This window comes from Portunus trituberculatus, chromosome 44, assembly GCF_017591435.1.
Source record: "Portunus trituberculatus isolate SZX2019 chromosome 44, ASM1759143v1, whole genome shotgun sequence".
Classification (NCBI taxonomy): Eukaryota; Metazoa; Arthropoda; class Malacostraca; order Decapoda; family Portunidae; genus Portunus; species Portunus trituberculatus.
The window spans coordinates 2,436,792-2,461,864 of NC_059298.1; the positions used below are offsets into that span (position 1 = coordinate 2,436,792).

At 35.1% G+C, this 25,073-nt stretch overlaps 1 protein-coding gene and 1 long non-coding RNA gene across 6 annotated transcripts in view; one reads left to right on the top strand and one right to left on the bottom strand.

Moving 5' to 3' along the window:
- The window catches only part of LOC123519067, a 45,656-nt gene extending 37,596 nt beyond the window's left edge, over nucleotides 1-8,060 (top strand). Inside the window, exons 3-5 of the long non-coding RNA XR_006678969.1 lie at nucleotides 5,986-6,073; nucleotides 6,927-7,069; nucleotides 7,925-8,060. This is a non-coding gene — a long non-coding RNA (uncharacterized LOC123519067). The remainder of the gene's footprint in view (nucleotides 1-5,985; nucleotides 6,074-6,926; nucleotides 7,070-7,924) is intronic.
- LOC123519062 (dynein axonemal heavy chain 3-like) overlaps nucleotides 3,173-25,073 on the bottom strand; it is a 386,884-nt gene continuing 364,983 nt past the window's right edge. For 4 of the 5 annotated variants that reach the window (XM_045280233.1, XM_045280235.1, XM_045280232.1 and 1 more), the window contains 14 exons: nucleotides 22,703-22,877; nucleotides 20,071-20,213; nucleotides 18,070-18,133; nucleotides 13,027-13,237; nucleotides 12,681-12,940; nucleotides 12,164-12,330; nucleotides 10,897-11,062; nucleotides 7,869-8,057; nucleotides 7,290-7,498; nucleotides 6,898-7,051; nucleotides 5,559-5,753; nucleotides 5,313-5,453; nucleotides 4,164-4,299; nucleotides 3,173-3,843 (listed from right to left, as the gene is read on the bottom strand). In XM_045280233.1, the coding sequence (XP_045136168.1) occupies nucleotides 3,668-3,843; nucleotides 4,164-4,299; nucleotides 5,313-5,453; nucleotides 5,559-5,753; nucleotides 6,898-7,051; nucleotides 7,290-7,498; nucleotides 7,869-8,057; nucleotides 10,897-11,062; nucleotides 12,164-12,330; nucleotides 12,681-12,940; nucleotides 13,027-13,237; nucleotides 18,070-18,133; nucleotides 20,071-20,213; nucleotides 22,703-22,877 (2,386 nt within the window). In that variant the 3' untranslated portion in view covers nucleotides 3,173-3,667. Of the gene's footprint in view, nucleotides 3,844-4,163; nucleotides 4,300-5,312; nucleotides 5,454-5,558; nucleotides 5,754-6,897; nucleotides 7,052-7,289; nucleotides 7,499-7,868; nucleotides 8,058-10,896; nucleotides 11,063-11,862; nucleotides 11,928-12,163; nucleotides 12,331-12,680; nucleotides 12,941-13,026; nucleotides 13,238-18,069; nucleotides 18,134-20,070; nucleotides 20,214-22,702; nucleotides 22,878-25,073 lie in introns of those variants that run through there. The other variant, XM_045280237.1, reaches the window with a different exon arrangement.

The following is a 25,073-nucleotide window of genomic DNA, read 5'->3' on the forward strand; positions in this document are numbered from 1 at the left end:
ACGCGCTCAAGCAACCGTGCGCCAAGATATAATCTGACCTCTCCATCTTGAGACCAATTTTTATTTTCTCTTTATAATACTCAATAGTTGTGATGTGCGTTGCTGCCATAATATAAAAAGAAAGACAAAATCATACCTACATTGCACTTTTCCATACACTCATCTAATTCATCCAGAATGAGCTCAAAGTAGTTATTTTGGTTTATACGAACATTCTTAAGCAAAAACACTTATTTTCCAATACCATAGTAAGAAAAACAACCCCACACCATCAAAGAATATGGGTGTTTTACTGGGTGTGTTGTGTAGTTAGTCTATTGGTTAGGTGAGCCATGTGGAAAGTAAGGTTTTTGGCCAGGGGGTGGGTGGCAAGGCCCATCCTCCTCTTTTACGAGTATTGTAATTATTAATTAATTCAACAATAAATGTATCAATCAATCAATCAAGTAAGGTTTTGAAACTGCGGCAACTCCAGTATCCCAAGTTTCATATATCTTCGCACAGTCTTTTCACTCACTCTAGACAGTAAAGAAGGTTTCCTGGCTTTAAATTCATTGGTGTGTATGCGACGGTTGCCCTCAAGCTGTCTTCGAATAATGTTCAGAGTTCTCTGGGTCACACTGCACTTAGGCCCTTCAGGTGGTGGCGAAGCGTCTCTTCCTCCCTCACAATAAATTTTGGTCCAACGTTGAACAGTTATGAGAGCTATGCCAGTGTTCGCGACAGTTTCTTGATTTGACGTATTCTCCCTCACAAAGGCACAAATTACTGAGATTTGGGCCTTACTAATTAGTTTTCTAGGTCCCATAATACGAGTATGTAACAGGCCAGAATCCTCACGCATCCACACAAAGAAGCCGTGAGTGGGGGTGAAAGAAAATTCAAATTCAAGTACACTATAGCGACAGCCGAACGTTGACTGGGGCTCATGTGACGTATATGCGTGGCCGAGACCAAAATAAGCCAACTGTATGGAAGATCTTGTATATCTGCTGGACCGTGGTCTAACGTAAGTTAATCATAAACTCGCGGTCCCGCTGGTTATGTTTGGGTGGGAGCAGGAATAGCGTCGCTATGTCGAATCATAAGAGTCAACATGGCGGAGGCAGTGGGACAGCGACGACGCCACATGAAAAGTTTTCGTGATCGTAGAGACGTGTTGGCTGAATTAAATGACTCAGAACTGATAAGAGGTATCAGTTAGAGCGTGCAGGCAAGATATATGGGACTGACATGCAAGGATTCTTAGGGAAAGTGAACTCTACCAGGGGTTAATTTGAGAGGGGGACGGTGACAGCTGGATGCCGCCATGTGGGTGACAGTGGTTACCCCAGTAAAAAGTGGCTTCTGACACCATATCTTCGACCTATGCCTGGCCAACACTCCAACTGTAATAGGTAAGTACTGCAACATTAATATTTTTCATATTAGATATAGTTTGTTTCATTCATTCCATATTGCACATACTTATACTATACATTGTTTTTGGTTAATTTTCACAATTGTCACTTTCCTGTCACAAAGAAAAGTTCTCGGCAAACTACTTGGTCACATTATAATACAGTGGTACATATCTTTACCAATGGAAATTATTAGCTCCTAAGATAGTAGTTTTACCAAATTTATCATTAAGGTAAATCAGGTTAGGTTTAGTTAAGTTACTTTAAATTAGATTAGGAAAGTAAATAAGTTGGTTTGATTAGATTTAGTTCATTGTTAAGGTAGATTTAGTTATGTTTAGTTTGGTTAAATTAGGTTTATTTTCTTACCAAACTTGTCATCAATGCTAGGTAAGGTTTAGTTAATTTCCTGTCAAATTTGTTAAAATGGGTTAGATTAGGTTTAGTTAAGTTAGGTATAGTCAAGTTTGGTTTATTTATTAATTTTTTTTTTGTATTGTCATATATATTATTTTATTTGTTTTTTTATTTAACTTTTCTTTCAGAGATGGTGCTCAACCTCTACAACCCGTTGCTGCATCATCCACCAAGAGGGTGGACGTCTCGGCACCAGCAGGAGGTTCAGCTGTGTTAGGCGTTGGAAGTGCTGCGGTAGCATTTCCATCTGTACTGTTATGACCAATTTGACTAAAAACTCACTCAGGGGAAAACGTGCGTTTCATTTGATTCAAGACGACGGAAAGCCACCTCCAGCCCCAGCCCTACGAAGCACAATTTCCTGTGCCTTTCAAAAATAAGCTTGAGCTTATAATCTGTTCGTGTGTGTGTGTGTGTGTGTGTGATTCACTGTTTGATCTGCTGCAGTCTCTGACAAGACAGCCAGACGTTACCCTATGGAACGAGCTCAGAGCTCATTATTTCCGATCTTCGGATAGGCCTGAGACCAGGCACACACCACACACCGGGACAACATGGTCACAACTTCTCGATTTACATCCCGTACCTACTCACTACTAGGTGAACAGGGGCTACAGTTGAAAGGTATAGCTCAGTGTTGTTGCAGTGCAAATGGGTGTCCCTAGATCAACAGTATCAACAATTTGGAAGAACAGGGACAAGTACCACGAGACCGCTGCAAGTTATTTCCAAAAATGTACTGTACAGCACCCTAATGTGTTTAATAGAAAAGGTTATATATAAATGAAGCCTTTAATAGTACTGATTTAGTTTAAGTTAGTGTTTTTAGAGGTTATAATGATATCTTAAGGGGTCTAGGCTGGAGGTTGGTCCCTATCCCCCCTAATTCTTGAGTATCTTATGGGAAAAATTGCTTCATGATTTGAATAAACCACCCTAACCCCGTTGAATTGCGAGGATCCCCTGTATCATATCTTATCCAGTACCAAGGAGTCCCCTCAATAGATAAGTGGATGTAAGAGGTCCAAAAAGCTTGAAAGGTCGAGAAACCCTGGCATAGTGGATAAAGTGGTGAGTGTGGGATCAGGCAGACGTTCATGTGTAGGTCTGAACCACATGACATCTTGAAGCTTTGTTATTTGTCGAGTGGTTTAAAGTTACCTACATGTTACCATGATACCCAGGTTCTAGGTGGAGGTGTGCTTGCCTTACATCAAAGATGCACTTGGGTAGGGGATATGGGCTCTAATATGGGTACCACTATAAATAAAATTGCCTGCACCATTAATGGGTAGGAGCAGGACAATGCTTCCCAAACTCTTCAAGTATACCTACAGGTGCTATAGGCCATAACATAAAAAAGAAAGTTTATTTGGAACATGAACATGATGAAATTTCTAACTATTCAAATTTAATGTAGTTATACTACTTAAGACTGTACAGTATTTTTCACTTGTGAAGAGACAGGGTAAATATTGTATTTTAATTTTTCTGTAAGATTTTTGTTAAATATGAAAGCAAAGACTGGATTTATCAATTTCTAAGTAACTGAAGTATCAATATCATTTTCACAAGAATGAAGATTCTTGATTTATCAATTTAGCAGTTATATTTATTATCAGATATTGATTATTTGTCCTTGCAGATAAGGTTCTTGTTATCAGTTTATCAGTTATAGTGATAATGTTGCCATCATTGTGCCCAGCTATGGAAATAAAATACTTATTATGCTGTGATATCAAGGTTTAAGTAGTTATGTATGAATAATACAAGTAATTTTTAAGCATAAAACATCATATCTTTTTAGTGAAATAGTAACAATAAAGCTTCACCCTTCTTTCTTTTGTTATTCAGTCATCAAGTTGAGTGAGTGCAGCTGCTCCTCGACACACCCAGTGTTGTGGAGGATGGCTTGAAGGTAGCAACAAGTCTAGAATGTAATTTGAGGAGTGGCCAGTGGTGGAAAGAGTGCCACTACGCTGACTAGTCCGATACACTGGGCACCAATATCCTCCATCTTCCGAGTCTGTTAAATTAAATGGCCATTAACAGAAAATAAAAATCAAATGACCATTAGTAGTATTTCTAAGATACCAATAGCAACTAGATACTTTCTTTACTTCATATTTTTTTCAACTTTTTTATGAAAGGCTACCATTCACCAAATACAAAAAAGGTTTCTTGACATGAAGAGGATATGACTGAAAAAAAAAAAAAAAATCTTTAGGAGATATTGGTAGAAGTTATGAATGCCTTTTCTCAAGATCTCATTATGATATTCTACTAGCCATACTTAAATATTATTAAGTTTAACACAGCTTTAATAACAGAAGAGTATTAGCTTACCATGATTATCAGCACCTTCTGGTAAAATATCAGGCTGGAAAAGGATGATGGGGAGTTGGTCATGCAGCTTTTTCTTTGACATCTCTGCTAAGAATTGCAGTTCACGATTCCACTGTGCACCTTCTAGGTAAAAACCCTGTAATAAAAATCACTTGAAGGGGGAAAGTACCACTTTAATGCCAGTACTGTTTTATTTCCTAGCATCTAATAATAACTGCATACCATATCTGTATATATGAACAACTCAGCTTATGTAACCATTTAATTTTTCTAAAAGGTTTTCATATAACTATCATTGTGTACTCTGAACTTTTTGAATATCATGATCTGGTTTTCCAAAATTATTTTACTGGATTGTAATCATTCACTAGTCATAATTACATTTCTTATTTTATTCAAGATTTCATTCACCTCACTGTCTGTTGGGAAACTTGAATTGATCATTTTGGAAATACAGTGGAACCTCTGTTGCAGAATGTCTATTTTTAAACAAATCAGTTGCTGACCAAAATTTCGAGTTCAAAGTTACCTCAGTTGTTGTACCATGACTCAATTCCACGTATATTTCCTCTGAAACCATTATCAATACTCCTCCCCTTGCTTTTCCCCTTCTGCTTCTCCTCCAAACATTATATCCCTGCTCTTTAAAATTCACTTGGACATCTTCACCTAGATTTGTTTCTGTTATATAAACCTTTTATCTAATATATAATCTCACTTTCAATCTTCCTGATCTAAATCTATGTTTGTATACATGAACCTAAATATACCATTTCCTCAGCCTCATGTCTAGCACTCTCCAGTATAATTTTTTTTTTTGTTCTCTGTCCTTTCTCTCGTTTTTTTCCTTAGCTTCACTTCTCAGTCTTTTCCCTTTTCCCCTTTCCTCCTGATTCATCTCTTTCTTTATCTAAATATTGTTATGTTCTGTCTTACCTGCCAGCTTTCCAGTCTTTCCTAATATTTCTTCTACCCCCCCCACTTGCAATCTCATTTTAACATTTAGTGATCTTTTAGTCTGGGAATGGAGAGAGAGAGAGAGAGAGAGAGAGAGAGAAGAAAATATTTGGATATGTATTCTAAATAACTGTATGAGGGATACAATGAAAACAATATCAAAACTGCCTCATCATTACAAATTATACTAACCCATGTGTAGATTCCTCCTTGGTCTTGCTTGGGAATTACATGATAGACTGTATCATCACTGTTAATTTGATTGTAGAAACCTTCACTGACATCATCTTTACTCTCCTCTTCTTCTCTGCATGTATTTGAGTTTTTTCCTCTCTGGTTAAAAAGAAAAGAAAACTACTGTTCCTGCATACTCTACAATACACCAGTCAATTTAATGACAGATTGTCTTTTTTTTTTTTTTTATTTATGTGTTAATACCTGCTTTTCACTATCTTTTCCTTGAGAGTTGTCTTCTTCCTCTGTAAGGCACAGTTCATCATCCATATCTGTATCTTGGATGTTGTATTGTCCTTGCATGGTGGGATTAGGCAGCTGTTCAATAATTTGTGGTAACTCTACAAAATTTGGTTGAATACACTCTTCAATGATGTCATCAACTTCCTTATTCATCACCTGCAAAACAGAATGTGCTACATACAAGGAAAAAGCAGTGAATAAACTCCTACATTTTGTGTTACTTTCCAATATAATACAAGAGCACTAGTCCTTAGCTTGTGAACAGGTTATATTGTCAAAATGAAGTGCAGGCTAACTTAGATATACTTTCCTACAAGAATACATGCTTTATTCACTCTTTTCTACTGTATACTTGTACTATTCTCAATACAGTCTCCTATTCTCACAGCAAGATTAAGAATATCCAAGAAACTCGAGAACAGAGTTCATGCTATTCCTGAAATGGATTTGAACTGGAAACCTCCATTCACTCAGTGGTAAGTTTTGATAGTGAATATGTTGTAACTTTATTGTGATTCATTTGCAGCAGAGTTACTGCATGTTTGCTGTGGAATCATATAGCACTTGCATCAGAGTCGACAGAGCTGGATGAATTCACTAAATGATAGCAAATATTTTGGTCTATTCAAAACATTGCAGCAATCAATACTGTTGGAAGTCACAACACGTTTACAGCACTGCTATGACAGATTCACAATAATGTCACATGTTCACGTCTGATTTGCCATAATAGTAACTTTTACATGCCTTACTTGTTGCTAAGGTCAGATAACAGTGGATTGATATCTTCTTGTAAAGATGATTTTTCAAGGCAGACCAGCTGTGACCTAGCTGATTCTCTCTCTCTCTCTCTCTCTCTCTCTCTCTCTCTCTCTCTCTCTCTCTCTACAAACACACTCAAACACACATGTGTATATAACAATAATAATAATAATAATAATAATTAATAATAATAGCATATAATTCATATTACCATGAAACTTATCTAATTTTATGGAACTTAACATATCAAATGTTGTGCTTTGTCATATATAGGGTCTTATCTGGTTGTATTTACTTCCTGTATTTTTTATTATCTTATAAATAAAAAAAAAAAAAAATTGTTTCATATCTATATATAAAAAAAAAAAAAAAAAAAAAAAATTGTTTCATATCTATATTAATATTATTCTCATGCCATGACTGGAAACATCCCCTCTCAAATTTTGCTATTACTCCTAAATTTGTGAAATATTTACAATGATCATATTAACAAGGTATGACATACATGTATCATAATGGCTTACAGGCTAAACCATACCTTAAACTTGAAATATATCCTGTCAACAGGAATACTGTGATGACGGGCATAGTTCTGACGAACACCAGTCAAGAAGGCATGAGGAAAGAAGAGCCCAGAAAACCAGAACACATCTGGTAACTCTTCATCTAACCACCGTTGGAAGAATTTTAGCCTAGATGAAAATTGTTGTGTAAGTGTGATTTAAAATTCATGCTAATCATAAAATAATCTTACAAACGTAGTGTGTAAGAAAAATCATGCATTTATCCAAAGGACAACAGCAAAATGATAAAGAAAAATATTATTTGAAGATATAACACAACACATTATTTATTGCAGCTTGATAAAAATACTATACATTTATTCATGAATATAAAATGCAGAATTATTATTTTTCAATTTCAACAAACCTGTGAAGCAGATCGCTTATATAAGATGCGAGAGATTTTCTAGAAGGATAGGATTGAGTCTCCCATGAAGGGGGAAGTTGCCCAATCATTAATGATTGATAGGTTATCTCAGTCTTATCACACATCACTCTTTCTCCACTCACAGCCTTCTTCACCCCCTTTAGGGAACTTTTGATAGTGGCAGTGAGACTATTGAATCGTAACAACTCCTGAGGAAGTTATGAACAATGCATGGATTAGTAACTTTGAAAATCATTAAACTTATTTAAATTATATGCATGGAGTCAATTACTTTTAAACTCATTACTTGACATAAATAAAGAAAATGTACTATGGATCAAGTTAACAGTTCACTCTCTCTCTCTCTCTCTCTCTCTCTCTCTCTCTCTTGGGGCTCTTCTCATCCACACACACACACACACACACAATGGTTGGTGAGTTGTGTATCATTCCTTTGATGTGATGGCAAAAGAACAATTATTAAATTTAATAAAACTGATGAGAGAGAGAGAGAGAGAGAGAGAGAGAGAGAGAGAGAGAGAGAGAGAGAGAGAGAGAGAGAGAGAATTAAATCCATACCTGTCTGAGAACGATGTTGAAGGACTGCTCATATGTAACTGGATATTTTTTTTCAGCTTGGCTCAAATCAAACTGTGGTGGTAGAAGAGCCAGGACCTCACAGGCCAGATCTTTTATCACTTGCATGGCTGCATCTTCCCTATCCTTGCTGCTCAACTGAGGCTCCAGATGCAGAATACCACAAAACAGCTGAAATGTATTAAATGATTGTTTACATAAAAGTAGATGTCCTGATCCAACCTGATCTAAAATGTTTTAGGAAATTGATTATAACAGTTACAGCTGTTAATTTTAAAAAATCACTAAGATATCTAATTCCAGAATTAATGCCTTTATTTCATATAATTTGCAAAAAGAAAAAGATAAATTACAAAGACTACATTTTAAGAACAAAAAGTTTAGGCTAAGGAAAATGAATCCTCTGCCATGGTTACTGAACTCCATAGATTAAAAACACCAATTTTTTTCTCCTTTAAGAATTGAGGAAGTAACAGTGTGCTTCCTACAGTTCTGCAGAAATAATAGAATGAACATCCATATATATATATATATATATATATATATATATATATATATATATATATATATATATATATATACAGGTAACCCCCACTTAACGAAGGGATTATGTTCCTAGAAAAAAAAATCCTTTGTTAAGCGAAACTTCGTTAAATGAACCCATTATAACAAGTTTAACCCCTGACGAACTTCCATTGAGAGTAAACAAAGCGAGAGTGCATCATAGTACAGTGAAAGGTTAAATGAAAGTAAAAATTATGAAGTTAAACATTTAGGCAGTTTAATTTAAGTCATTATAATGTACACTAATGTATGTATGTATGAACATAACTTTATAATGTTAATGCTCTTAAATTTATTAAGGGAGGGAGAGTGAAAGGGGAAAGACACTAACCGGCAACCTGTAAACAAAGGGCGCATCATTGTATCACATACAAAACTTATGCATCACATTTCCACAAGGCTTTCCATTTTATTCACTGTAGTCACGAGTTCAGGTAAGGCTTTCCATTTTATTCACTGTAGGCTTTCCATTTTATTCACTGTAGTCACGAGTTCAGGTGGTTCTTTTACCTTGCAAGAAAGATACGGACTCACCAGCCTCCTTAATAGAGTCTGCTGACTTGAAAATACTAGAGACAGTAGATGCAGTCAAGATGGTGGCAAGCAATGCTATTAGTTTTCTGGCCTCTCTCGTGTCTGTGAATAATATCCAGCTTCACTTTGAGAGTAAGAGACTTCCTGATCTTCTTATAAACGCTAGATGACATTCCAGGGCGTTTTGGAGGTAAATTGAGCAACGGAAGACGAGCTGGTGCTGACGCTGTTATTGTTTTGAACAGGGGCAATGAGTGGTGCGCGTTTTGTCCATGAGAGGCGCTGGTGTATTCAAAAGCCTGTCGGCTTGCTTGATACGGCGGGGCTTTCAAACTTGGAAAAAATTTACTGGATAAAATTTTGTTAAAGCGAGTTTGGTGTTCGTTAAACGAGCAGATGGTAGTAAAATGAAACCTTCTATGTAGTGATTTTTCGTTGTGTGAACCTTTGTTAAGCGGGGGTTGCCTGTATATGTAATTGGTTCGCTTAATGAAAATTCGCACAACGAACGTTTTTCTAGGAACGTAACCCATTCGTTTTATTTATACAGGCAACCCCCTCTTAACGAAGGTTCATACAACGAAATTCGCTAAAACGAAGGTTTCATTTTACTACCATCTGCTCGTTTAATGAACACCAAACTTGCTTTAACGAAGTTTTATCCTGGTAATTTTTTCCAAGTTTGAAAGGCAAACCGACAGGCTTTTGAATACACCAGCGCCTCTCGTGGACAACACGTGCACCACTCACTGCCTCTGTTAAAAACAATAAGTGTCAGCAGCAGCTCAATTTACCACCAAAATGCCCTGCAATGTTGCCTAGTGTTGCTAAGAAGACCAAGAAGTCTCTTACTCTTGAAGTGAAGCTGGATATTATTCACAGACACGAGAGAGGCAAGAAAACTAATAGTATTGCTCGCCACCATCTTGACTCCATCTACTGTCTACTATTTTCAAGTCAGCAGACTCTATTAAGAAGGCTGGTGAGACCGTATCTTCCTTGCAAGCTAAAAGAACCACCTGAACTCGTGACTACAATGGATGAAATGGAAAGCCTTGTGGAAATGTGGTACATAAGTTTTGTATGTGATACAATGATGCGCCCTTTGTTTACATTCCACAGGTTGCCGGTTAGTGTCTTTCCCATTTCACTCTCCCTCCCTTCATAAATTTAAGACCATCAACATTATAAAGTTATGTACATACATACATTAGTGTACATTAAAATGACTTTAATTGAACTGCCTAAATGATTAACTTCATAATTTTTACTTTCATTAAACTTTTCACTGTAGTATGATGCACTCTCGCTTTGTTTACTCTCAATGGAAGTTCAAGTCAGGGATTAAACTTATTATAATCAGTTCGCTTAATGAAGTTTCGCTTAACGAAGGGTTTTTTAGGAACGTAAACCCTTCGGTGAGGGGGGGTTGCCTGTATATATATATATATATATATATATATATATATATATATATATATATATATATATATATATATATATATAGATGTTCATTCTATTATTTATGCAGAACTGTACTGTTTTACTTTCTCAACTCTTAAAGTAGAAAAAATTGGTGTTTTTAATCTATGTAGTTCAATATATAATATATATATATATATATATATATATATATATATATATATATATATATATATATATATATATATATATAGATGTTCATTCTATTATTTATGCAGAACTGTACTGTTTTACTTTCTCAACTCTTAAAGTAGAAAAAAATTGGTGTTTTTAATCTATGTAGTTCAATATATATATATATATATATATATATATATATATATATATATATATATATATATATATATATATATATATATATATATATATATCTACAAGTTATGGCAATGTCTGAAATGAATGACTTGCTACTGTAAGGAACGAGCTTCACCTGATCAGCTTCACAGAAGTCTTTAGCAAGGTCTGCATTGGCATGAAGACCAAACACTTGTGGTGGAGCTGAGAGTGGGAGGCTTGCAATATGATCTACATAAGTCTGCCATGTAGTAGAAGTAGCAGAGGGTACTTGGTATTCAGGAGTTCCAAACACACAATACCTGATGCATTACACAATAAAAAATACAAGAAAATGAAGAAAAGCTAACCAGGGTGTTTGATAACAGATGATTTTGAATAATGTATGAATGAATAGATAGTGTGAAAGGCTAAGGAAAATACAAGGGGTGAACACAATAAGAAATTGAGTAATTCCCAAACACCTGTACAAAATATGTAGATATTGTATGGCATATGGGTTGAGAGACTTGTAGGCCAATAGCATGTTAAACTGTATGATGCAAATAAAGCCATTCAAGGCAATCTAGGTCAGGCATGATTGAAGATGTTGAGATGGCAAATCTCAAAATAGTAATAAAGTATGAATATATGAAGGTATTGTACAAATTTCAGACATTATGAGAATGTTTTCATTATATCCTGGGTGAAATTATAAAACAAAATTTTAGCATCTTTGCAACCATGGCATCCTGAATGTTCCTTCTTTGTATGGAGTAACCTTACTTATAATTGTTAATGAATATCTATCAAGGCTGGTACTGTGTTATCCCTGCTACATATGGTATTTTGAATTTATGTAGATATGGCTTTATTGTCTTAGTATGACCTTCACCAGTAAAACAATACAAACCAGATACCAAAGCAAGATGAATTTACCAGAAAAAGAGGCACTGCTCAAAGATCAAACTTGTAATCTGCTTCCTGGTACACTTTGATGACAAATCATATATTTCTCTTTGAATGAAAACTGCCTTCCATGCATGAATCAGTAGATTAGTCATCATGCAGATCCTACTTTCTGTGCCATGTTGGAACTAGGGTGTCTCAAAAAAAGCAGGCATTGTCCAGATATCTGTTTGCTATCCGCTACACCATGGTATCCTCTGGTAATAGCTCACACATACTCTGGAGGAGACAGACCATAAATCCAAGGAAACAAATGAGTGTGAGTTGTCACTAGAGCATACGCACGGAGGTGATGTGGAACTTCTATTGGCACGATCTCTATATATAGAGGTGCTGGTTGATTTTCTGTGCTGAGTGTGGGAATAATGGCATATAGGCATATGTAATTACATATGGGTAATTAGTATATGTAGCAACAAAATAAACTTTAAAAAATTGTATACTTAAAACTCTACTTGTCATTCTCCATTATTGCTGAATTGTAAAAGTTCTTGAGGAGGCACAGAAGAAGCCTGTGATCCTTAGCGTCTGTTACACGGCCACCGTAGATGCATTCTCCTGTTAGGTAAGTCAGAGCTTCTAACGGAACCTCTTCCACTTGTTGGCATCCTTGTAAAAGCATCTGTTGAGAGAGAGAGAGAGAGAGAGAGAGAGAGAGAGAGAGAGAGAGAGAGAGAGAGAGAGAGAGAGATTAAGCATATGTTATACTGTACCATGCCATGCTACTTCAAATTCAAACACTTTACACAATTTAATACTGCTTTTTGCATGAATATTAATACAATCAAAAGTAGTTGTAAGCATGAGTGGTCATAAATTGTATAGGTCATGTCAGTGAATAACTGTACTTTCAATAACCATCTCCGATTCAAAACAGCTTCATGATCTCCTTCAAATTATATTCTTGCACTCACATCACCCTCACTATCAATCACATTACAGTGTGACTTAAGATAAAAGTCAGTAGTTCACCTGAAGTTGCTTGACACTGATTCGCATGTCAGACTCATTAAATTCATATTGCACATTCCAACCAAGTGGTCCAAAACTACGTCGCTCCTGGATTAGGGCATGGAAGAAGCAAAGGCCATATAGAAGTCGCTGGAAAGGCTGTGCATCTTGGCCAGGAAATGGAGTGGCAATAAACTCAGGATCACAAATAGGATCTGTATGATATGACTTGAGAAGGTTTGCTTTCAGTCCCCTAGGTGGTTCATTGGTCATTTTGATGCCTAGGAAGAAAATTAGTCATTAAAATCATGTTATTAATTATTGGACACAAATATTGTAATATATTTTTTTTCAAAAGATTGCTCACCATCCTGAAGGAGAGAGACTGGGAATTCCTTGTATGGGTAACTTGTGAGCCACAGCCGGAAACTGGGATGAATGTTTTCAGACTGAAGCACTTGGTCGCAGATTATTTCAAGCTGTGCCAACCATCCCTCTTCTGCTAGATGACAATTCTGTAGCACTACCCACAACCCTGCTTCTGCTCCCTGTGACACAAGGCTCTCTGCTGCTTTACCCTGGTTATACATGTAAATATTATATTACAATAGGAATACAGGTATACAGTGTTATTGTACCTTCTGCTATCACACATACGTGATAGCTGAGTTTCTCTATATACCTTTAACGAGAAACAGTTCTTCACATATATCCCCAGTCTACGCATTCCCCTTATCTTCTAATTGTCCACAATGAGGTACTGTATTTGAAGGCATATGGGATGTCCCTTTTTCCAGTACTTTTACCTAACCAAAATGCATACATCATTATTTTATTATTGGTTTTATTATCATTACCAGTATTACCACTTAAAAAAAACAAATTATCGTCAAAATTTCAAAACCTATGACCTGTGAAGTTATGATGCATATTTATAAATATCAGCTGATTGCCACTCTGGGCAGTGAGGAGTAACACCAAGTTCATAATCATAACAATACAAATCAACACCATCACCTTTATGGCAGCAGGTGGAAAAAGATTGAGCAACACAATCGTCTACAAACTACATGTGGTAGGTTATGCCAAGGAACATGGCAAATGAACAGCAGCAAGGGCTTTTGGGCCACAACGTACAGAAAAAGTTAAAAGTGTCTGGTGACCGCAAGAAGTATTTTATTCATGCTGTTATTGTGATTACTCTTATCATGTTGTTATTATGATTCTTGATTAGATAAGTTTTTTAAACTATATTAATTCTTTATTTTTATACTATTATATGGTATAAAAAACTGGGCAAAAGTAACAAATTATGACAGCTTGAAGGTCCTGTGTCAATTTGAATTATTACCAGAGGTTCTTCACTTCGGCTATGACACAGTGATTGATGCACCAATCAGGTGCAATACCAGAAGGCTTAGTGTATTTGTATTTATTAATAAACAGTAGCTACAGCAAACCCTGCTTAAGTTGGACCAGAATAAACCTGATATCTAATAAGCTGGACACTTTCAGGATTTTTTTTCACATTCTATCCCGAGAGCACTGATAGACACCTTTTGCCCTTTAATTGAGTAAATTTTAGCCACCCAGCTTATATATTGACTTACATCATCTAAGTAATTTAAGAAGTTCTCTAAGCCTTTAAAGACATGAAGCCGTCGCATGTGCCACAGCACTGCTGTTACCATGATCAGTGTTTACATGGCTGACTTGACAAGTTCATGCCAGTGCCTGCCTCAGCTTTCACTCACTCTATAGCCATTATTGTCTTTGTAAGTCTACCATGGCTTCAGAGAGTAAGCCTGTATTTACCTAGTTGTAGTTTTACAGGGCCTGGGCATTATGCTCATGTGGCCCCATCTCCATATCTACATTTGTCCAACATCTCTTTAAAGCTATGTACAATCCTTCCTGACACAACAACTTCTTTCAGGCTATTACATGCCTCTATACTTCTTTATGGAAAGCTAAACTTTTTCATGTCCTTGAAGCATCTTCCCATCCTCAACTTTTTATTATGACATCTTATAAGAAGGCGGAGATGTAGTGGATAAGGTGGTGATTGTGGGATCGGGCAGACGTCCAAGCATAGGTTCGAATCCCTCCACATATTGCTTTGAAGCTATCCCATTTGTCGAGTGGTTTAAAGTTACCTACATGTCACCATGATATCCAGGTTCTAGGTGGTTACACCAAAGATGCACTTGGGTGGTGATATGGGCCGTAATATGGGTACCACTAAAAAAAATTGCCTGCGCCACTAGTGGGCAGAAGCTGAACAACGCTTTCACATATACCCTTCAAGTATGCCTACATGCGCTGAAGGCCATAATATAAAAAAAATAAATAAATAGAAAATAAATAAATAAATAAGTGCTTCTACTGGTGACTTCATCTCTTAGTAACAGCTCCTCGTTATCTACTACATCTATTCAGTTCATTAGTTTGTAGACATATTAGGTCTCCCCTCTCTCTTCTCTGCTCCATGTTGGTAGATCCAAAGCCCTCAGTCTCTCCTCATATGTGATCCCTCTTAGCTGTGGTACTATCTTCATTGCCATTCTTTGCAGTCTCTGTGTGTAATAACCTAGATGTATTTACTTTGTATTTTACAAGGTTCGAGCGAGGCTCATAGTGTCCTGTCTCAATGTCTCCATTTATCTAATTTGCACATTATGTCCTGCAACAACTTCATTATTCGACACATTCCACTTCACTGTTCTGTGTGGAAAACTGTATTTTCCAATATCCTTCACACACTGCCTCATCCTAATCTTCTTCACATGACGTTTTGTCCTTCCATCTTCTGTCACCAGCACCAGGTTTTCCTTGTCTATCTTTTCAATGCCATTGACTATCTTGTATATTGTTATTAGGTCCCTATGTTCTCTTCTATCTTGTAAGGTTGGTAGTCCCATTTCCTCCAGTTGTTCTTCGTATGTTAGGTCCTTTAATTCTGGCATCATCTTTGTAGCAATCTTATGTATCCTTTCTAATTTTCTTAAATCCATTTTAGAACTCAGAGACCACACCACTGCTACATATTGCAGCCTTGGATGTATCATGCTTGTGATGATTTTTTTCATCATATCTTTGTCCATGAATTGAAATGCCACTCTTATATTAGTCAACATTTTATATGATAATCCAAATATCTTGTTTATGTAGCTTTTGGGGCTCAGATTGTCCTGTACAATCCCTCCCATATCTTTTTCCTCTTTAGTCTTCATTATTTGTTCCTCTCCCATCAAATAGTTCCATACCAGTCTTCTCTTACTCTTTCCTACTCTTTCCTAGTTCCATTATGTGACATTTCTTGGCATTAAACTCCAATTTCCACTTCTACTGCACTCGTAGATCTTATTTATATCTTCCTGTAACAGTAGACAGTCCTCCCTGGTTTTGATAACTCTTAGCAGCTTTGCATCATCAGCAAATAAATTAATATAACTGTTTACTCCAATGTGAATGTCATTTACATAAATCTGAAACATAATGGGGGCTAACACTGACTCTTGTGGCACTCTGCTTGTTACTTTCCCCCATAATGAGTATGTATCTTTGATCACAGTTCTCATCTCCTTATCCTTCAAATAATCTCTTGTCCATTCTAGCAAAGTTCCTTGGAGTCCTCCTATGTTCTCTATTTTCCAAGGTAGTCTTCCATGAGGGACTTTTGGTTATCAAAAGCCTTTCTTAAATCCACATATACTGTGTCTATCCATTCGTCTCTGTTTTCCAGTCCTCTCGAGCAGAAGTTTAATGTTTGATACACATGACCTCCCTGTCCTGAACCCAAATTGTCTATTCGATATAACTTCTAGAATTTTAACCCATTTTTTTTTATAGTTATTTCACACAACTTCCTCAAAACAGTTGTAAGTGACACTGGTCTGTAGTTTAGTGGTTCAGTTGCCTTTCCTCCTTTAAATATGGGTATTATGTTGACTCTCTTCCATTCTATTGGAACTTTCCCTTCATTTATTGAACTTGTAATTATTTCCAAATTGGATCCATTAGTTGTTCTTTACATTCTTTCAACACCCAACCTGATACACCATCTGGCTCCATTGCTTTACTGACATCGAACTTAACCAATAATCTTCCAATATCCTCCTTGTGAACTGCAATTTCCTGTAATCCTTGACAATGCAATGTCCTATTAAGTTCTGTAAAATCTTGTACCCACCATAGGATAGGATAGGTACATTGTACATCAGTGTATCAATAATTCTAGAAATCTGATGCAATCTTTCGTAATGTGGTGCAACACTTGTGAATGCTGACTTCTTCACGTTCTTTCGTGAATTTATTTGGATTTTCTTTTTCCTCAACCCATAAATCATGAAGCATTTTTACTTGTCTACTGCATCCCATACCAAATCTTCCTTTTCCTTGATAACTTCTATTACAGCGACTTTTGTGTTCTCCTGAATTTGTCTCCTTACCACTTCTGAAAATTTGAATTTTTCCTCTTCTTGCTCCTGTTTCCATTCATTTCTTAGTTCTTTCAAATTATTTTTACCTAGACCACCTTCTGCCCTGTCTGTAATCCTGTCCTGCACTTTAGCCTGCAAGCTCTTTAAAGAGATTTCATAATTTTGGCTTGTGGTTTTTAGAATGTCATTTTGCTTCCTTATTTCCTGAATCTCCTCTTTCAATACCTGGTTTATTGCACTGATTTTCTCACATTCAGCTACTCTCAATTTCAGGGCTGTGTTCCCCATTAGCAGTCGGTCTTGTTTGTCTATGAGATTGGACATCACCTCCTTCATATATCTTAATTCTCTTTCTACATTAATAAGCCTTCTCATATTACCTTGTTCATCTCTGAAACTTGAGATATCCTTTTCCATAGTATCATCAGTCAGTTTCCTTAAACCAATAACGGTTTCTATAAAGCATTGATTATCACTTGGCATATGTTTTGATTCCGCCGTACGCCTGGCAGCACTACTTGGTTCCATCTCTCTCGTTATTCATTCCTTGTATGTGATCTAACACTTATTTAATTTGGAGATAGGAGAAGCTATGGCCCCCTCTCCCCCTGTACATACGTCTAGTCCTGAGTCCTACTCCTTTTGTAGTAATCTCTGCGAGTTGCTCAGGTGCATGTGTCCTGCTCAACGACTGCGCTCTGTGTGTGTGTATTTACCTAGTTTACCTGTATTACAGGGTTCAAGCAGGGCTCATAGTGACCTGTCTTCATATCTAATTTTGTCCAACATTTCCTTAAATTATGCACATATACAACTAAAGACTACTAAGAACTTTGGAATTGTCATCAGATTTTCATTTCTGTCAAATACACAATGATGAACAGTAGTATTGTAAAAAAAAAATTTCACATCACTTAGCAAATTTGGAATTCAAAGATGGTAAAAAAGCAAATACATAGTATACATACCTGGCCCTGCCCCAGTGAGATTATTTGTATATCTGCTTCATCCATTTCCCTCTCTTGAGCAAATCTGACAGCACAAGTGAATTAAATCAATATGGGACAAAAGCAAAAATCTTGAAAATAAAAACTTAAATATATATACTAAGGATATTTTCCTCAAGAAGGAGGATAGCTAAGACAAGGAACATAACTCTCACATTCACACTGCTGTCTTAGCCCTTTAGTCTATGATGGAAAAGAGAAAGTATTCTTGTCTTCACTTTACAGCAATGTTTCCCAAACTATTTTCAGCTCATTACCAAATTTCACATGCAACATTAGACATATTACCTCTTTCATAAAATGTAATGGAGTTTATAAAATACTAACTGCATATACTGCACAGCACAATACACATATATGAGTATACCTGCTTAATGTGTACCTTGACTAATGTCCACTGAGAAAATGACAGTATAAAAAAAGAGCAATGGTTCCCAATTCTTTCTAAGTTAATGCATTTCTTCCAAGAGTTTAGAAGACATTCACAAACATGCTGTATTTGATGATATAATTATAGGATGCACCTTTTTCTCAAAATTTTGGCAAAAAAAAAATTGTCCCACCCAAAATTGCCTTGTTTAATATGCGAAGTTGAGAACTCCTATAGGCTAATCTTCTCCATGATGCTCACTAACCTAGCTTACAACTAGTTCTCCTACCTATCCTAAGTGCACGCATCATTATTTTATTGCTGGCATTATTATCATTACCAGTATTATTACTTTAAGAAAGCATTATCATAAAAATGAAAGCAATCTAACTCATGTTTATAAATATCAGTTGATCAGAATTCTGACCCGATGCCGTCCGGCAGTGAAGAGTAACACCAAGTTCATGATCACAAAATTGTTAGTGAAAGAGAAGAAGAAAATAGATAAAAGTTGATTGTGCAAAATGAGAAAATAAATACACTTGCAACAACAAAAGTGAAAAACATCAGAGGGGCTGTTGCAAGGGCTATCCACCAAGTCTATATCCGATCTGATCTGGTCACAACAAAACACATCAACACCCTCACCGTTATGGATGCAGGAGGAAAAAGATCAAGCTACACAATCTTCTAAAAACTACAAATGTAGATTATTTAAAGGAGCATGACTTTTGGGCCACAACCTACAGAAAAAATATACAATGTCAGGTGACAGCAAGAAGACTAACTGAAGAGCACAAGGAAAGTTGTTGCCAAGCCCCACATTGGCCAGAACTTGAGGATGACATTGCTTTTGCAACAATGGTTTCTGGTAGTGTAATGTGCTGCTATAGATTGCTTTCAACAGTACATGCTTAAATTCACTAAAATTCTTTTTCCTGAATTTGACCTACTGAAATGGGGGTGTGTCTTATATTCCCATGTCTTCTACATGCCATCAAATATTGCAAAGGTTTCATATTTGTATTCAATTTTAAGACATAATATATAAATAAAAGTATATTAGCTCTCTATTCCACATATATATAATTGATATTCAGTCCTGAGTAACTGTAATATAATGTGTTGAATAAATAGTTAAATAAAATGCCACATCTCAAACCAATGAAATGTGAGTTGCATCTAAGAATAATATAATAATACAAAAAAATCTTTAATACTTTAATCTAAATTTGAATTGATTTCATACAAAACATTTCCTTCCTAAAGCATTTTTTACTACTATACATTCTTATGTATATACACTAATAGGGTTATGCACATGTTACATAACATACAATTTCCATTCTGAAATATATTTTCCTTCTGTGTACTCATATACCCTAGCAGTATCATTTACAAGTTACATAATACACATAATTTTCTGGATATCCAGAATTCCTCTTTTTTTCTGTTATTCCTCCATATCTGTAAAGGTACTAGTTCGATAAAGAATCTATTATTTTACTATATAAAATGCTTTCTAAGGTGACAATAAAAATATCAAAAAGTCACAAACATAACAAATACTGTTGAATAAATACATAACTTACCTGCATAGAGCACCAATGGGATCACTCCCAGGTGAAAGGATAAAAATCAGTGGGGAGTGGCAAGTTGAGTCTCCAAACGATGAACTTATGTCAAACTGGGGAGTTGACAAGTACTCTTCCCCAAACTCCTGACTGATGAGATCCTGTAGGGTTACAATATTGATGATAATCAAGATTATTAAACTTACCCTTACTTAAAAATCATTGTGAATGTTAAGATTAGCATTATACAGTAAGGTTATTGCTAACAAATTACATTAGATGTGATTTTTGTTAATTATAATAAAGACAAGAATAAAGTGTTTTTCTGACCAGACTGAAAATCTATAAAAGATTTTAATTTACGTACAATGCTGATACAGGTAACTCTCGATTTACGCGTGTTTGATTTATGTGCTTTTGTTATAATGCGACCAAAAAAATATTATAATTAATTTAATTTGCGCGATCAGTTTTCTTATATGCAATTGGTCCCAACCGCATTTTCAAACTGAGCGCCAGACGAAATTTCAAACTGGACACTGCCAGAGAGTTCCGCAGTTGGCCAATAAGTGGGAGCTCCCCTCTTCTTGTGCCTCATTTGCAGTCTGCCGGCACTGAATACAGATGGAATCTCTTCAATCTGCCTATAATTCACCAAGATGGCCCAAAATCGTCCTTCATCTTTTTCTGCATGTGGGGTTATTTTTGATAAGTCGATTTTTGATAAAATGGTACAGCTCAGAGGAAGATGGTTACTGACTGGTGTGAGTGGTGAAGGCAGTGACGCAGTGAGTGTTGTGTTTACGTATTCTTTGTTTTGTTGTTTTCTCTTATTATTTCTTTCTTTTCCCTTTACTTTAAATACACTTTTAGTATTTAGAATGGTAAATAATAAAAATTTCAATTTAGCCAAATAGATAGAGTATTTTGTACAATTTTTTGGGGACTACATCCTGCATCCCCTGTATTATCTATTGTTTCTTATGAGAATTACATGTTTGTTTTACGTGAATTTTGATATACACGATGCCTCTTGGAAAGCATCTATCGCATAAAAAAAAGGCTTTTGATAAAGTTCCTCATGGAAGACTACTCTGGAAACTAGAGAACATAGGAGGACTGAGGAACTTTGCTCGAATGGACAAGAGATTATTTGAAGGATAGGGAAATGAGAATTGTGATCAGAGATACATACTCATTATGGGGTAAAGTAACTAGTGGAGTGCCACAATGGTCAGTGTCAGCCCCAATTATGTTTCAGATTTATGTAAACGACATTCACATTGGGATAAACAGTTATACGAGTATAAATTTATTTGCTGATGATGCAAAGCTGCTAAGAGTTATCAAAACCAGAGAAGACTGTCTGCTGTTGCAGGAAGATATAAACAAGATCTATGAGTGAAGCAGGAAGTGGAAATTGGAGTTTAATGCCAAGAAATGTCACATAATGGAACTAGGAAAGAGTAAGAGAAGACTGGTATGGAACTATTTGATGGGAGAGGAACAAATAATGAAGACTAAAGAGGAAAAAGATCTGGGAGTGATCATACAGGAAAATCTGAGCCCCGAAAAACAGAAAAGAAAGACATTTGGACCATCATATAAAATGTTGACTAATATAAGTGTGGCATTTCATTACATGGATAAAGATATGATGAAAAAAATCATCACAAGCATGATACGCCCAAGGCTGGAATATGCAGCAGTGGTATGGTCTCCGAGCTCTAAAGAGGATATAAGAAGATTGCTACAAAGATGGTGCTGGAATTAAAGGACCTCACATATGAAGAAGGACTGAAGGAAATGGGACTGCCAACCTTACAAGATAGAAGAGAACGTGGGGACCTAATAACAATATATAAGATAGTAAATTATATTGAAAAGATAAACAAAGAAGACCTGGTGCTGTTGACAGAAGAAGATGGAAGGACAAGAGGACATGAAAAGATCAGGATGAGGCAGTGTGTGAAGGATATTGGAAAATACTGTTTTCCACACAGAACGGTGAGAAAATGGAATGCATTGGATAATGAAGTTGTTACAGCACATAATGTGCATAACTTTAAGGAAAAATTAGAAAAATGGAGGTATGGAGACAGGACTCTATGAGCCCCACTCGAACCCTGTACAATACAAATAGGTAAATATATATATATATATATATATATATATATATATATATATATATATATATATATATATATATATACATACATACATACATACATACATACATATATATATATATATATATATATATATATATATATATATATATATATATATATATATATATAGTGGTTATATATGTGTGTGTGTGTGTGTGTGTGTGTGTGTGTGTGTGTGTCTCCTTTCACGTGTAGCCCCTGTTCACCTAGCAGTGAGTAGGTACGGGATGTAAATCGAGGAGTTGTGACCTTGTTGTCCCGGTGTGTGGTGTGTGCCTGGTCTCATGCCTATCCGAAGATCGGAAACAATGAGCTCTGAGCTCGTTCCGTAGGGTAACATCTGGCTGTCTCATCAGAGACTGCAGCAGATCAAACAGTGAATTACACTATATATATATATATATATATATATATATATATATATATATATATATATATATATATATATATATATATATATATATATATGAATTACTAACCTGCACAGCTGATATAATCTTGTCCGGTCTCAGACACTTGATGATTGCTAAACGATTAATTCCACACAAATCCTTGTAAGGTTTTGGAAACTCAGCAAGATGAGGAGTATCTGACAGGAACACTTCCTCCCATGCTTTGGTGTGTCTTGCCACATGCTTGTGTATGTCCATTAAGCTGTACAAATGAAAATGAAAACATGAAAGTTTAGTGTTTTCTTAAGTTTTCTAAACACCACCCATACTAAAAAATTATTAGAACATATAAACAAATCAATCAACTGAAATTGATTGAAACTATTATATTTGAAGGAAAGAAGTGAGACGGAAAAATTTGAAATATAATAAAGTTGAAGAAAGAAAAATGTTTGCATGCCATGAAAAGTTAAGTTTTCTTTATAAAATTATGTATACTAAGAAAAGACTCTTTTCTTGTTTTCTTCCATTGTATTTGATACCACAAAAAATAAACATAAAAGAAAACATGTAATGTAAGAATAATAAAAAAATAAAAAACGCAATAGATCTGAAAACATAAATAAACATCATACATTATCAACAAGATCAGAAAATTGACCAATTCCTTTGTATTTGTAAAGAGTGAATCAAGAAGGGTGGTAGGCAATAAGTGAGTTATTTATTATAATAGCTTGCTTTGTTATCAATAAGATTTACTGGTTAGCTTTCTTTTGACAAGTGCAATATTTCCTCAGTTGGTGGGTGAAAGTGAGAGGAGATCTCATTTGTTTAATTCACCACAAGAGACCAAAATAACCCTGTGCAAGAGAATGTAGACCATGCACTAGACTGTGCTAGAGGAAGTTTATGGAGGCTGACCAAGGTATTGGCAACTATGAGGAGAGACTGAATCTGAGACAATATACTTAATTACTACAGAAGGCAAGGATGATCCAGTAAAGAAGATTTAGAGCCCAGTACTACACTGCTGGTCAGAGGCTTTTGAATACACCAGTGCCTCTTGTGGACAAAACATGCACCACTCACTTCGTTCAAAACAATAACAGCGTCCACCAGCAGCTCATCTTTTTTTCACTCAACATGCCACCAAAACACCCAGCAACCAGCTCTGCAATATTGCCTAGCATTGCTAAGAAGACCAGGAAGTCTCTTACTCTCTAAGTGAAGCTGGATATTATTCACAGACACAAGAGGGGTGAGAAAACTAATAGCACCATGGCTTGACTCCATCTAGTGTCTCTACTATTTTCAAGTCAGCAGACTCTATTACAAAGGATGGTGAGACCGTATCTTCCTTGCAAGCTAAAAGAACCACCCGACTCTGCAATGGATAAAAAGGAAAGCCTTGTGGAAATGTACATGAGTTTTGTATGTGATACTATAATGCGCCATTTGTTTACATTCGACAGGTTGCCAACTAACGTCTTTCCCGCTCCACTTTCCCTCTCTTCATAAATTTAAGATCAACATTATAAAGTTACATACATACATACATTAGTGTACATTATAATGACTTAGTCTTAAATTAAACTGCTTAAATGTTTAACTTCATAATTTTCACTTTCATTAAACCTTTTACTGTACGTACTATGATGCACTCTCACTTTGTTTACTCTCAATGGAAGTTCAAGTCAGGGGTCAAACTTGTTATAATTAGTTTGCTTAAAGAAAAAATTCATGCAATGAATGTTTTTTTAGGAACGTAACCCGTTCATTAAGTGGGGGTTGCCTGTATGTATATATATATATATATATATATATATATATATATATATATATATATATATATATATATATATATATATATATATATATATATATATATATATATATATATATATATATATATATATATATATATATATATATATATATATATATATATATATATATATATATATATATATATATATATATATATATATATATATATATATATATATATATATATATATATATATATATATATATATATATATATATATATATATATATATATATATATATATATATATATATATACACACACACACACACACATATATATATATATATATATATATATATATATATATATATATATATATATGTGTGTGTGTGTGTGTGTGTGTGTGTGTGTGTGTGTGTGTGTGTGTGTGTGTGTGTGTATATATATATATATATATATATATATATATATATATATATATATATATATATATATATATATATATATATATATATATATATATATATATGTGTGTGTGTGTGTGTGTGTGTGTGTGTGTGTGTGTGTGTATATATATATATATATATATATATATATATATATATATATATATATATATATATATATATATATATATATATATATATATATATAAGGATGATAAGTGGAATTAGGTAGGCATGTTCA